General features: G+C 41.4%; 1 protein-coding gene across 1 annotated transcript in view; it reads right to left on the minus strand.

Annotated features, from left to right (window-relative positions):
* The window catches only part of LOC103510308 (transcription elongation factor SPT6), a gene marked incomplete in the record, with an annotated part of 37147 nt that overhangs the window by 17603 nt on the left and 5572 nt on the right, over positions 1-13972 (minus strand). Inside the window, 7 exon segments of the mRNA XM_026824388.1 lie at positions 5480-5609; positions 7743-7869; positions 8404-8520; positions 10561-10776; positions 11344-11538; positions 12111-12203; positions 13059-13212. Coding sequence (XP_026680189.1) covers positions 5480-5609; positions 7743-7869; positions 8404-8520; positions 10561-10776; positions 11344-11538; positions 12111-12203; positions 13059-13212 — 1032 coding nt within the window.

A 13972-nucleotide genomic window follows, 5' to 3' on the forward strand; every position in this document is an offset into this window, starting at 1 on the left:
CATGAAGGTATTAGTGAGATTCCCTTGCTGAGGTCGCTCGTACTTGACCGTGGCGAACCTCACGATACCGTCCTTGTGGACATAGATCCGCATCGGATCACACGACGTAATCAGCGTATACACCCGGATGTCAAACTTGAACCCGTCTATTAGGAACGGGTTCGCTATGTACTGCTGACAGATATAGTTCCTGTTGGGTTCTTGGTGGAGATGTCTGAGGTTCCGGATGAGGGAGATGCCGAGGCCGTTACTCCCGTTATCCGGCTTCACAATGACGGTCGCCTTCTTGCTGGTCAGGAACGCATGCACCTCGCGGTTATCCCGCGGGAGAATCCACGTCTGCGGGAAGAAATTATAATCATTCGGATACTGCTTCTTCATCTGATTCAAATTCTTAGCCAGGAGATTCTTCCGACAGAGCTCCATGATGAGGGGGAAGTGATTTGTCCGTTGGAACCGCTTCATACGTTGATGAGTGTCCAAACCGATACAAGGGTCAGACCAGAGGACGTCCCACAGGCTTTTGTCGTCCACGACCGTCATCCCGCATTGTCTCGCCACCCGGCCTACCAGTTCGTAACTACAGAGGTCTAATGAGTATTTTATTTATTAACTAGTGGTTGACTCGTCTTTTGTACGGGACCAGCGCGGCGTAAGAGGCATGACTTTGAAGCGCCACCATTTTGAATCAGCACGAAATGTGACAATTTTTGAGCCTCCTATGTCACCCTCAGTACTATTCTTTTTTTTAAGAGGTTTGACAGAGGGAACTGTAACTGCTATGGTCTTATCGTCCCGAAATCAAAGAGAGAAGGAAGACAGGATAGTACGGAGATTGGGGCCACCTTGATCCAGTCGTACAGCTTACCCGCACATCTACATGTGTAAGATAATAGGGGACACGGTTAGAATAGAATAAAACCATTTATTACCAGAGGATATGCATTTGGGTAAAAAGTATGAATAAAAGGTCGATTCCTACGTAAAAAGTTGTGAAGAATCCAAATCTGAAGTCAACAATCCGAAAAAAAAGTATCTTGATCTCGAAAATTCAAATTTTATTGCCGTTCTGAAGAAAAAGCTTCAAAGTGTTCAAACAGTTGTGATATCACGATACAAGTCATACGCAGAAACGCATACGCAAAAATGCATTAGAATAATGTCACCCTCAAGGGACTTGCTTGCTTGCTTCCTTGCTCGCTTGTTTGAGATGAGACTTGCATGAGACGTGACGACATCGCGTACGCGAGTGTATGTCGTGACGTTAAGATACCAGACATCTAGAAGTTGTAGAAAAAAAAAAGAAAAAATCCCTAGTTCCTCTTTTTTCCTGCTCTTCAACTTTGAAACCTCACCCATGTCAGCGCATAAGGTCTCTTGCTTTTACACAATGGTGAAGTAAAAACACCATGGAAATTTCATTTATACCGATTCCTTACCTTTTCAGTACATGATCCTTAGCTTCTGCTAACAAGGCAGTCTTGAGTTCCTTGTATAATTCAGGCAGGATCATTTTCTTCAGAGCGGTCTCTACCACATCGGCTCGCACTGCATTCCAGTCTTGAACGTATTTACTGAACTCGTCCTGAGGGAGAAAAAAGAAATGTATTTACTTTAAATTTTATTTCTGATGTTCTCGTGATCAATCGGTTGTTGAGTTACGAGGTTAGACAGAATCAGGAATGAAGACAGAATCGGGGGGGCACAGTTAGGTAACGCGCTAGCTTGTCAAGCAGAAGGTCCCGGGTTCGAATCCCACCATCAACAAAAAAAATTGTACATGAGGTACACAATAGGACTGCCGGGAAGAGACTGACAAGAAACCGGCCTCGCCTGCCTCGGTGGCGTAGTGGTCAAGACGCTCGCCTGGTAATCAGGAGGGCGTGGGTTCGATCCCAGCCGAGGTATGGAATTTTATCATTTATTTGAGAATTTGACCACATAATAATAGAGCTGAGAAAAAAGAAATGTATTTACTTTGAATTTCATTTCTGATGTTCTCGTGATCAATCGGTTGTTGAGTTACGAGGTTAGACAGAATCAGGAATAAAGACAGAATCAGGGGGCACAGTTAGGTAACGCGCTAGCTTGTCAAGCAGAAGGTCTCGGGTTCGAATCCCACCATCAACAACAAAAAATTGTACATGAGGTACACAATAGGACTGCCGGGAAGAGACTGACAAGAAACCTGCCTCGCCTGCCTCGGTGGCGTAGTGGTCAAGACGCTCGCCTGGTAATCAGGAGGGCGTGGGTTCAATCCCAGCCGAGGTATGGAATTTTATTCAAGTGCGACCTTATCTTAGACACAAACATTGGCTCGGTAGCGGGTTCAATTCCGCCCAGGGCGGATTTTATCCTAAACAGATACGGTTCGCTCTCGGAATGGGTTTAACCTGTCCTTCTCTCTTAGCTTTCGGAACGATAAGACCTTCCTTAGGGTAATTATTCAGAGGCCAAGACAAGGAAAAATAAAAAAAAAAACTCTTTTTTTGTGTTTAACCTAACCCTATAATAACACTGGTCACTGCTCAAATTATGAAAGCTCCTTTTTGTGTTTAACCTAACCCTATAACAACACTGGTCACTGCTCATATTGTGCAAGCTCCTTTTTGCGTTAAACCTAACCCTATAACAACACTGGTCACTGCTCAAATTGTGAAAGCTCCTTTTTGCGTTAAACCTAACCCTATAACAACACTGGTCACTGCTCATATTGTGCAAGCTCCTTTTTGCGTTAAACCTAACCCTATAACAACACTGGTCACTGCTCAAATTGTGAAAGCTCCTTTTTGTGTTTAACCTAACCCTATAACAACACTGGTCACTGCTCATATTGTGCAAGCTCCTTTTTGCGTTAAACCTAACCCTATAACAACACTGGTCACTGCTCATTGAAAATAATAATAATGATAAAAAATAATAATAATTATAAAAAATAATAAAAAGTACTAAAATATACTAAAATAAGAAGAGAATAAGTCTTCACTTGACTAAATAATCTTATGTGTAGTAAATCTCTTCTTATTTTAGTATTAATTAGTACTTGACATGGTATCCCGTTTTCAAAGTTTAATAAAAAGTAAGAAGAAAAAAAAATCTTACCCGATAATACAGCTGTTTAACTTCATCCAAGTACAGAGTGGACGTTAACCCCTTCAGGTCTTCACATACGGATATCTTGATGAGCTTATCTTGCTCTGCAATGTGAAGCTTGAGGTATTGGTCTGTCACTAGATCCCGTACCGGCTTGTCGTTTAGATATTTCATCCTAGGGACAAGAGATCAACGGGGGTTAAATATTTTGATTTTTGTTTTATTTTAACACATTGAGTGCCAAGCCCATTTCATGAATGTTTCCGCAGGATCCGGCCTATTTTTTGTTCATTTGTCCCGTCAAACTCTAGTGTGACAAGAAACAAGGTACTCTGCGTTTTTTTTTTTTTTTTTTTTTTTTTTTTTTTTTTTTTTCCCCCAGACCAACCTTATGTAGATTGTCAACTTACGCGGATATGTATTCCTTGGCTAGTTCCAGAGGTCCAAAATTATTTTTACTTCTTCCAGACTAGATTGTCAACTTACGCGGATATGTATTCCTTGGCTAGTTCCAGAGGTCCAAAATTATTTTTACTTCTTCCAGACTAGATTGTCAACTTACGCGGATATGTATTCCTTGGCTAGTTCCAGAGGTCCAAAATTATTTTTACTTCTTCCAGACTAGATTGTCAACTTACGCGGATATGTATTCCTTGGCTAGTTCCAGAGGTCCAAAATTATTTTTACTTCTTCCAGACTAGATTGTCAACTTACGCGGATATGTATTCCTTGGCTAGTTCCAGAGGTCCAAAATTATTTTTACTTCTTCCAGACTAGATTGTCAACTTACGCGGATATGTATTCCTTGGCTAGTTCCAGAGGTCCAAAATTATTTTTACTTCTTCCAGACTAGATTGTCAACTTACGCGGATATGTATTCCTTGGCTAGTTCCAGAGGTCCAAAATTATTTTTACTTCTTCCAGACTAGATTGTCAACTTACGCGGATATGTATTCCTTGGCTAGTTCCAGAGGTCCAAAATTATTTTTACTTCTTCCAGACTAGATTGTCAACTTACGCGGATATGTATTCCTTGGCTAGTTCCAGAGGTCCAAAATTATTTTTACTTCTTCCAGACTAGATTGTCAACTTACGCGGATATGTATTCCTTGGCTAGTTCCAGAGGTCCAAAATTATTTTTACTTCTTCCAGACTAGATTGTCAACTTACGCGGATATGTATTCCTTGGCTAGTTCCAGAGGTCCAAAATTATTTTTACTTCTTCCAGACTAGATTGTCAACTTACGCGGATATGTATTCCTTGGCTAGTTCCAGAGGTCCAAAATTATTTTTACTTCTTCCAGACTAGATTGTCAACTTACGCGGATATGTATTCCTTGGCTAGTTCCAGAGGTCCAAAATTATTTTTACTTCTTCCAGACTAGATTGTCAACTTACGCGGATATGTATTCCTTGGCTAGTTCCAGAGGTCCAAAATTATTTTTACTTCTTCCAGACTAGATTGTCAACTTACGCGGATATGTATTCCTTGGCTAGTTCCAGAGGTCCAAAATTATTTTTACTTCTTCCAGACTAGATTGTCAACTTACGCGGATATGTATTCCTTGGCTAGTTCCAGAGGTCCAAAATTATTTTTACTTCTTCCAGACTAGATTGTCAACTTACGCGGATATGTATTCCTTGGCTAGTTCCAGAGGTCCAAAATTATTTTTACTTCTTCCAGACTAGATTGTCAACTTACGCGGATATGTATTCCTTGGCTAGTTCCAGAGGTCCAAAATTATTTTTACTTCTTCCAGACTAGATTGTCAACTTACGCGGATATGTATTCCTTGGCTAGTTCCAGAGGTCCAAAATTATTTTTACTTCTTCCAGACTAGATTGTCAACTTACGCGGATATGTATTCCTTGGCTAGTTCCAGAGGTCCAAAATTATTTTTACTTCTTCCAGACTAGATTGTCAACTTACGCGGATATGTATTCCTTGGCTAGTTCCAGAGGTCCAAAATTATTTTTACTTCTTCCAGACTAGATTGTCAACTTACGCGGATATGTATTCCTTGGCTAGTTCCAGAGGTCCAAAATTATTTTTACTTCTTCCAGACTAGATTGTCAACTTACGCGGATATGTATTCCTTGGCTAGTTCCAGAGGTCCAAAATTATTTTTACTTCTTCCAGACTAGATTGTCAACTTACGCGGATATGTATTCCTTGGCTAGTTCCAAAGGTCCAAAATTATTTTTACTTCTTCCAGACTAGATTGTCAACTTACGCGGATATGTATTCCTTGGCTAGTTCCAGAGGTCCAAAATTATTTTTACTTCTTCCAGACTAGATTGTCAACTTACGCGGATATGTATTCCTTGGCTAGTTCCAGAGGTCCAAAATTATTTTTACTTCTTCCAGACTAGATTGTCAACTTACGCGGAAATGTATTCCTTGGCTAGTTCCAGAGGTCCAACCGGTTCTTGATCCAAGTCATGTCGCTGATAATTATCCCGTAGATGTTCACCAAACTGCTCTGGAGTCAGACCGAACCTCTTGGCAAATCCGACTGAAAACACAATAAAATAGAATAGATTATAGAATGTATTTCTTGGCTAGTTCCAGAGGTCCAACGGGTTTTTGATCCAAGTCATGTCGCTGATAATTATCTGAGGGCCTCTCCTGCAGAGGGAATAGGGGCCACATCTATTGGCGGGTTTCATATAGTTTACTTACTGATATTGGCTTTTCTACAGAGGGAATAAGGGCCACATCTATTGGCGGGCAGATCGCTGTCGCCAGTAATGAGAGAGGTGGAACTTTGTTCTATTGGAGGAAGACTGACGTCACTAAGGATGGTGATGGGGCTGAAATGAATGAGAATCCAGGGGATGTTAGAAGGAATGCTTTATGAACTAGGATAAAACTATCTATCAAAACAAGGATGAACATAATATCCCACAACGATCTTACCTCGTTTAACTCATCAGTTTAAATACTTGTACCTACAACTCCCAAGCAACGAATGTTTCCAACAAACTAAAAAGTATTGGCTTGTTGTATACTACACAAAAAATTAACTAGTATTCGTTTCAATGCAACTCAACAGTTAGAATGGAACTTCACAAAGTTACCTAGTTTTCAATCAAGTATTTGAAAACTAAAGCGTACCTTTTGCCAGCCTAGTGACCTTAGTAGCGCGTCTGCCTTGTAAGCGCTAGGCCGCGGGTTCGATTCCCGGCCGGGGCGGATTTTATCCTCAACGGATAATGTTCGTTCTTGAACCGGCTGGCTTTCTCCTATCCTGTCTTCCTTCTCTCTTCTATTTCGGGGCGATAAGACCCTAGCAGTGACAGTTCTCTCTCTCTCTCTCTCTCTCTCTCTCTCTCTCTCTTTTTTTTTTAAGCGTACCTCTTATTCGGAACAGCCCGTTCGCTACTTTCGTCCTCCAACTGATCCTCGCCCGTGGCATACTCACTGTCACTTTCACTCCCACAGGTCCTTTCTGGAGAGGTAGAAGAGGAGGAAGTGTTGCAGAATTTCTCGTAAAAGTGGGACCAATGGATAGAGTCCCATTCGTGTCGGTTCCTCTTATTCCAGATTATTTCGCCTTTCAAACCCTCTCGGCTTACGTCGGACGACATCGGTTTATTTCGAGATCAGGTTCGGATTATATCGGACGAATGAGAGTTTCAAAATGAAAAATGAGCGAGAGAAAAAAGGCTGAACACTTTTACACTCTACTTTTCAAACCGATACGAAAAAATACGAGAGAAAAAGCACTACGAATTTTAAACTTATGAACAAAATGCTCGCTCTCAGCAAGTGCTCAAGCATCAAACATCTGATTGGCCAAAATTTGTTCAAGACTGAGCTGAGACCGAGAATTTTTGTTCATAAATACGGGTGTGTTTTTCTAACCGATACGAAAAAGTACACGAGAAAAAGCACTACGAATAGTTCGGTGGAGACTAGTACGTTTAGTTAACGACAGTTTTACACTGAAAAGTCATTTGGAACACTTATTCACTGAGATGTTAGTAAGTAATAGATAGGTACAAAATAGTACGTTTCCAGTACACTTTTACACTGAGATACTAATCAGAGATAAAGAGGTACGAAAATAGTACCAAAATCCTTTTCACTGAGGTATCCGTCACTAGTACATAGGTACGGAATAGTACCAAAATCCTTTTCACTGAGGTATCCGTCACTAGTCACTAGTACATAGGTACGGAATAGTACCAAAAGGATTTTTTTTACTGAAGTACTAATCAGGTACAAATAGGTTTTTAGTCCGTCCTCCCTTTACTATTACAATAGTAATAAAAAGGTATAAGGGACGGACTATTGTATTCCCTTCGGTGTCTGTCTCCCTGTCAGTCAGTCAGTCTGTCCCCATAGAAAGACTTATCCAAACCTGGTCGACCTATATATCAAATTAAAGGTCTTTTTACCAGGATCACGAAAATGGTGGTGCAAATTTTGTCCAGAAGCTCTCTTTCCGTATTCCATTTCTTTTTAGTCTGTCCCCATAGAAGGACTTATCCAAACCTGGTCGACCTATATATCAAATTAAAGGTCTTTTTACCAGGATCACGAAAATGGTGGTGGGTTTCATATAGTTTACTTACTGATATTGGCTTTTCTACAGAGGGAATAAGGGCCACATCTATTGGCGGGTTTCATATAGTTTACTTACTGATATTGGCTTTCCTACAGAGGGAATAAGGGCCACATCTATTGGCGGGCTTCACGGTTTCATGTTGGGGTTCCTCCTCTGGCTCCTTCTCTTGACTTTCTCCCTCTTCATCATCTGTCACCTCCACCTGACGGGGAAGAAGAATATATCCATCATGAAAATTTATAGGTTGGAATATTTGTTACCTACATACATAATATTTACTGAACTCGTCCTGAGGGAGAAAAAAGAAATGTATTTGGAATATTTGTTGGTGTTTACAAATTATTAGTTGCAAAGCTGAGATCCTTTCCACCTGGTATAATACAGTCCAACCTGTATAAATGGGAATCCAAGGGACCGGCAATTTTTTCCCACTTATCCAGGTTTCCCAGTTACAAAAGTGTCCCACTTAGAAAGGTTGTCAATTTCCTATTTCCACTCCCAGAGGTAAATGTGAACACTGGTTTTTAAGAAGAGGAACCTGTTATTAAGGGTTACCATGTTTTCCTTTCAATAAAAGTACTTGGGTTCGATCCCCGAAGCTGGGAAAATGCCTAAACTTTTCAAAGGGAAAAGGGCGAGCAAGACCGAAGAAAAGGTGAAAAGATTGTGGAATCAAGACTTGAGTGAGAAAAAACTTCCCCGCCGGGAATCGAACCCAGGACCTCTTGGAACTCACCTCTTCCTCTTCCCCATCATCGTTGGTGATGGTCTTGGTCTTCTTCTTCTTCTCCTTGGGCATACTAAGTCTCCGCTCTCTCTCCTTCTTACGTACGAACTCTTGCATTGCTGGGATCTGAAACAAGAAGGACATTTTATAAAATCAAAGATGTGTCAAAATTAAGGTAGAAACACACTACTATCACGTCACGTAATCTCACGTGACGTGAGGGCAGTGTGGCTATCATGAACGAAATCATCTACAATATTATGGGAAAACTTTGAACTACATCTTTCTGACTCCCTATGAGCTTATACTGTGTTTCTACCTTCAGTCTGGCTGGGGGACTTTAAACATAGGGAGGATACCCTGCCAGAAATTTCCCTTATAGCTAAGGTGGAGTGCGAAGGGCATCCACTCGTAAATTTTTCGGAGCCAAAACCAAATGTCAGCCCAAAGCAATCACCCTAGCTAGGGCTGATTGAGAGGCTGACAAAAAACGCCGACCCCTAAAAAGGCAAAAAAGAAAATAAAAATAACATTTAGGGGACAAAAACACGCCTGCGAGCCTTCAAATACGACTCTTGCCTTCAAAATCTCTCTTTAATCTTTACAAATGGTATCTTCAGCAACCAGATATTTCAGACTCTAATCTTTGGTTTATGATCTTTGATAAAAATCATTTCTTTCGACTGCGAAATATTTTGTTGATTCTTTGCAGGTCGAAATTTTGAATCTGAAACAAACAGGGGGGAAAAATTATAGTCCAAAATAATTAATGAATTTACATAGGTAGGTACATAGTTTTGAGCCCAGATCGATTTAAGAAGAAGACGGAGACGAAGACAACAAAATAATAATAAATAAAATAAACTAAATGTCAGATTTTTTTTAAATATTATTGTATTTTTTTTCTCCTACTAATTTGGATAGTTACCTTAGAAAAGATGAAAGAAAGGACAAAATCCATTTCAAAGTTTTATTTTCAAATTTCTTGAAAATTCGACAGTTTTTCACCACATAACAGCAACGCATTTCACACGTTGACTTCCAAGTAGCGGTGCAACAGCAAGTCCCGATCGCTCAAGTTATTGGTCGTCTTAAAACAGAAATAGATGAGTCGCTTAATATCCATCGACTCCACAAAGGTCACCCGTTTTTTCCATTCAGTCAGACGGTGAATTTCTTCTGCGGGATCAATGTTGGCTTCAGGGGGCGCTTTGGAGCGACGTTGGCCTTTGGCAACTGCTGGTTTTGTTGGCTTAGGATTGACGGATTTTGACGGAATGGTGACTAGCTTGGAAATTATATTTGCTGGTTTGGCAGAATTGTTGGTTGGTTTAGCAGGAATACTGGTTGATTTAGCAGGAATGTTGGCTGCCTTAGCAGGAACGCTGGTTGGTTTAGGACTATTAGCTGGCTTGAGAGGTACATGTGTTGGTTTCACAGGCTTCTTGGCTGGTTTCTGAGCAATTTTCGGCACTTTAACCTGGATTGCCGGTTTGGGTTTGTCATCCACAAGTACTTTGGGCACATTAAGCTGCTTGGCTTTGTCTTCGACGTCTTTTCGGTTGTAACTGTCCCGAGGGGTTTCAACTTTCCGTTTGGTCTGCACGGGTTTGACTACCTTGGTCTTATTCGTTCTCACAGTTGGCTTTTTCATAAGAGCGACATCGTCGCCGGGTTTCCGTCTCTTCTTCCCGTAGATAGAATCCAGCGTGTCTTTCGACGGCCGGGGGGTCACGCCATGGTTGTCGCGCCGCATGTCGATATCCTGCCGGTGCGCGCGGCCCAGCATGGAGCGCATGTTGGACGAGAACGTGTCCTTGTAGTAGGAGGCGGACTCTATCGCGCGACCCAAAAATCCAAAAAAACTGGTTTTTGGGAGATTTTTTTTTTCACATTTTCTCACACAAATGAGTTCTGATCTTGAAATTTGTCGCGGCGACCTATGAACTCAAAGCGAGAAAGTTTTAGATAACACTTCAGTCGATCATTTAAGACCGGTTTTAGCGTTACCTATGTTAAGCTACGCCGAGCAAGGCCAATAAATGGATGGGTGACTTAAACCTTATATTGGGAATAAAGGGAGAACGGGCTCTTGTCTTGATTTTAAAGTTTCTATTCTCGCTATTAACCCTTGCTCACCTCATGTTAATATTAACCCTTGCTCACCTCGTGTGCATAGTAGAGGAAGAAGTGATGCTGCATATCCTTCACCTCTTCCGGGGTTTGTATCTTCTTGATCCATTCGATATCTTCGTCCCTAATCAGGCGTACATCGTCCGGAATGGGCGCGTCCAGATCTTTGGTGAGGATTTCGTTCTGGTAGTCGCGCATGTTCTCGTACAACTTCTGCAGGGAGCCTTTGCGCGACTTGAGCTGGCACCACTGGCGAGAGAGGAAAGATATCAAAAGTTTAAAAAAAATTGGACCGATTCCAGATACTTTCTCATTACTAGTATACATAGCTTCACTATAGTTTAGTAGGTAATAGAAAGTAAAAAAGAAAATAATAAATCTAATCTAAAAAATAATCTAAAATAATCTAATCTAAATTATGATTTATTTGTGATGAAGCTGAGAGCTTCTTCACAATTTTTGTGGATATCACAGCATTACTAAGAGACTCCTGTACAAATTCTGACCTTGGCATCGTACTTGTACACTTTCCACAGATCACTGATTGTTAGCTCTGGCAGGACGTATTCCTTACGATAGAACGCAATGAAGGGGACTTCTAGCTGTTGATTTCGCATGAAATCGAACCCAGGACCTTCAGAATGAGAGTCCCAGTGCTTACCTTGGCATCGTACTTGTACACTTTCCACAGATCACTGATTGTTAGCTCCGGCAGGACGTATTCCTTACGATAGAACGCAATGAAGGGGACTTCTAGCTGTTGATTTCGCATGAAATCGAACCCAGGACCTTCAGAATGAGAGTCCCAGTGCTTACCTTGGCATCATACTTGTACACTTTCCACAGATCACTGATTGTTAGCTCGGGCAGGACGTATTCCTTACGATAGAACGCAATGAAGGGGACTTCTAGCTGTTGATTTCGCATGAAATCGAGTGCCTTCTTGATTTTGCCGATGGTCTGGGTGCCCTTCTTGGATTTGGTGCGGGGATCGACTCCTCCCTCGCAGTCCTGAAAAACAGACGGCATTGTGAGACATAGAGAACATCGAGTTAGGTGGAAGAGCTCTTTTAGGAGAATCTTGCCACTTTGTCTAGCTAGGGGACGTTAAACAGAGAGTAGACTAGCGTCTGGCTGTGGGACTATAAACAGGGAAAACAGCTAACCCTAACCAGCCTAGCTAGCTGGCAGTTCTTCAAAGGGTTCTCTCTGCTTGAAAAGAACAAGCACAAGTCCTCACAATGTTTGACTGCGGTTCAGGACGAGCCCATTAAACGAGCTAGAGAACATCACCCCGGTGTATGGCAGATAAAAAGATATCTTTTCTTAATGGCTTACCTTATTTTATAGTTGACTAGGGTTCTTAGTTGGGGATTATTATTTACACCGGGTGGGTGTCTAATATGAATCTAATTAATAATAATATCTTTTCTTTGTTCTCACCATTGGGCTAAAGCCGCTACAACAACACACACAGACTGAGGTCTCAGCCAATGGGTGGAGGGATAGTCCAGGAAAAGTAGACTTTGACTTCGGAAAAATTAGTAACAAAGGTTTAGGAGGTCTACAGTTCAATGACCTACCTGAGTAGACACGCTGGGTTTGGCGTAGACCTGATTGTAGATCCACTTGGCTTCCTCATCCAACTCATCACTGCCCTCTGGTACTGATGTAACCTAAGAGAACACAAGTAAATGATTATTTGTAAATGCAGTTTCTTTGTGTTATTATATCACAACTTTGGTGCTCACTGCAGCATTGTAGGATTTTCCCAATATCTCAATATTCCCAAAATCCAATGTTTACCTACCATGCTGGCACCGGTCGCTATGCGCATTTATATGTCATAGCTACTCATTTTCCTCACGAGGCTGAGTGGGCCCCGCAACATCCAGTCACGGAATCAATCATTTGCATGATACAAATTTCTTGACCCCGCCGGGAATCGAACCCGGGTCTCCCGCGTGCAAGGTATATCTATGTACATAGGTAATTATATACCTAGATAAGAACATACACAGATTGATATGGATATCGCACATGTGTATATGGACTTGTCTGAGGATGACCATGAGTCAGGAATTCAGTGATGTCCAACCTACAGGCGGTGGACAAATCTTCAGAATACTCATATTTTAGCCTGTAGTACAAACATGGTTTTAGCTGCCTCGGTGCCTCGGTGGCGTAGTGGTCAAGACGCTCGCCTGGTAATCAGGAGGGCGTGGGTTCCATCCCAGCCGAGGTATGGAATTTTATCCTCATTTATTTGAGAATTTGACCACATAATAATAGAGCTCTAAGGGTTAGGTGGTAGAGAACGCCTAAGGCGAGAAAATTTTTAATTTTTTCCCCCTCCCAAAAAAAAAAAAAAAAAAAAAAAAAATCTAGGAGGAAAACTCAAACGAAATCTCTTCTTTGACCTTTTTTAAAAGGTCGATGTTGATATTTTTTTTTTTTTCCTTTTTTTCTTCAAGTTCCTTGAGCTAAAACTAGGTTGAGAGCAGGTATCGAACCCACGCCTCCTCACTTACCGGGACCTCGCGCAGTTGCATCCGCTCAGGTATGTCGGCATTTCGTATCTCATTATCCAAATCCGTAAAGTGTCCTCGTTTGAGTTCGCTGGGTTCATAGATCTCGAAGATGGACTTTTTGTGCACTTTGCGCCGGTGTTTCTTTTTCTTATGCCTGGGGGAGGGATGGACAGAACGAAAGAAACACTGGATTAGTTTTATAAATATTTAACCTTAATTTTTAACTTTTTAAAAAAAAAGCGTTTTGCGGCCGTTTTTATTTTGTAAAAATGAAACTTGAAATTCGGAACACCAGAGGGTAACTCGTTGAAATATTTGCAATCGAAAAAGGAGTAAAATTATTTGTTGTTGGTTGGATTCGAACCCGGGACCTTCTGCATGGCAAGCAAGCGCGTTACCACTGGGCTATATCCGTGCACTCCAAAACTTGCGCAAATATTGAGTACATAAGAAACGATCTGTTGAAAGACCTGGTTAGCAGACCATACCAAGTTGTAAAGATATGTCCAAACATAGTTTTTCGATTGCAAATATTTCAACGGGTTACTTTCTCTACCTCGGTGGTGTAGTGGTCAAGGCGCTCGCCTGGTAAACAGGAGGGCGTGGGTTGAATCCCAGCCGAGGTATGGAATTTTATCAATATAATTTGAGAATTTGACAATAATAGTAGTAGCCTACTGCTGGAGTAAAGGGACTTTTCAGTCCTATGCGAGCTGTATAAATAAGCACTATTATTATTATTTCTGGTGTTCTCGTGTTGACCCGGCACCTAAATGGAAAGTATTGTGTCTCTTCTCGCCCATCTGATGAGAGGCATACTACGGGATGGGCATGCTACGACACAGGCCACATGCGTCTAATGTAGCAGTTGTTTCATTGCTACGAAAAAAAAACGGCGGTGGAACACTCATCTT

Source organism: Diaphorina citri, unplaced genomic scaffold (genome assembly GCF_000475195.1).
Source record: "Diaphorina citri unplaced genomic scaffold, Diaci psyllid genome assembly version 1.1 scaffold581, whole genome shotgun sequence".
Taxonomy (NCBI): Eukaryota; Metazoa; Arthropoda; class Insecta; order Hemiptera; family Psyllidae; genus Diaphorina; species Diaphorina citri.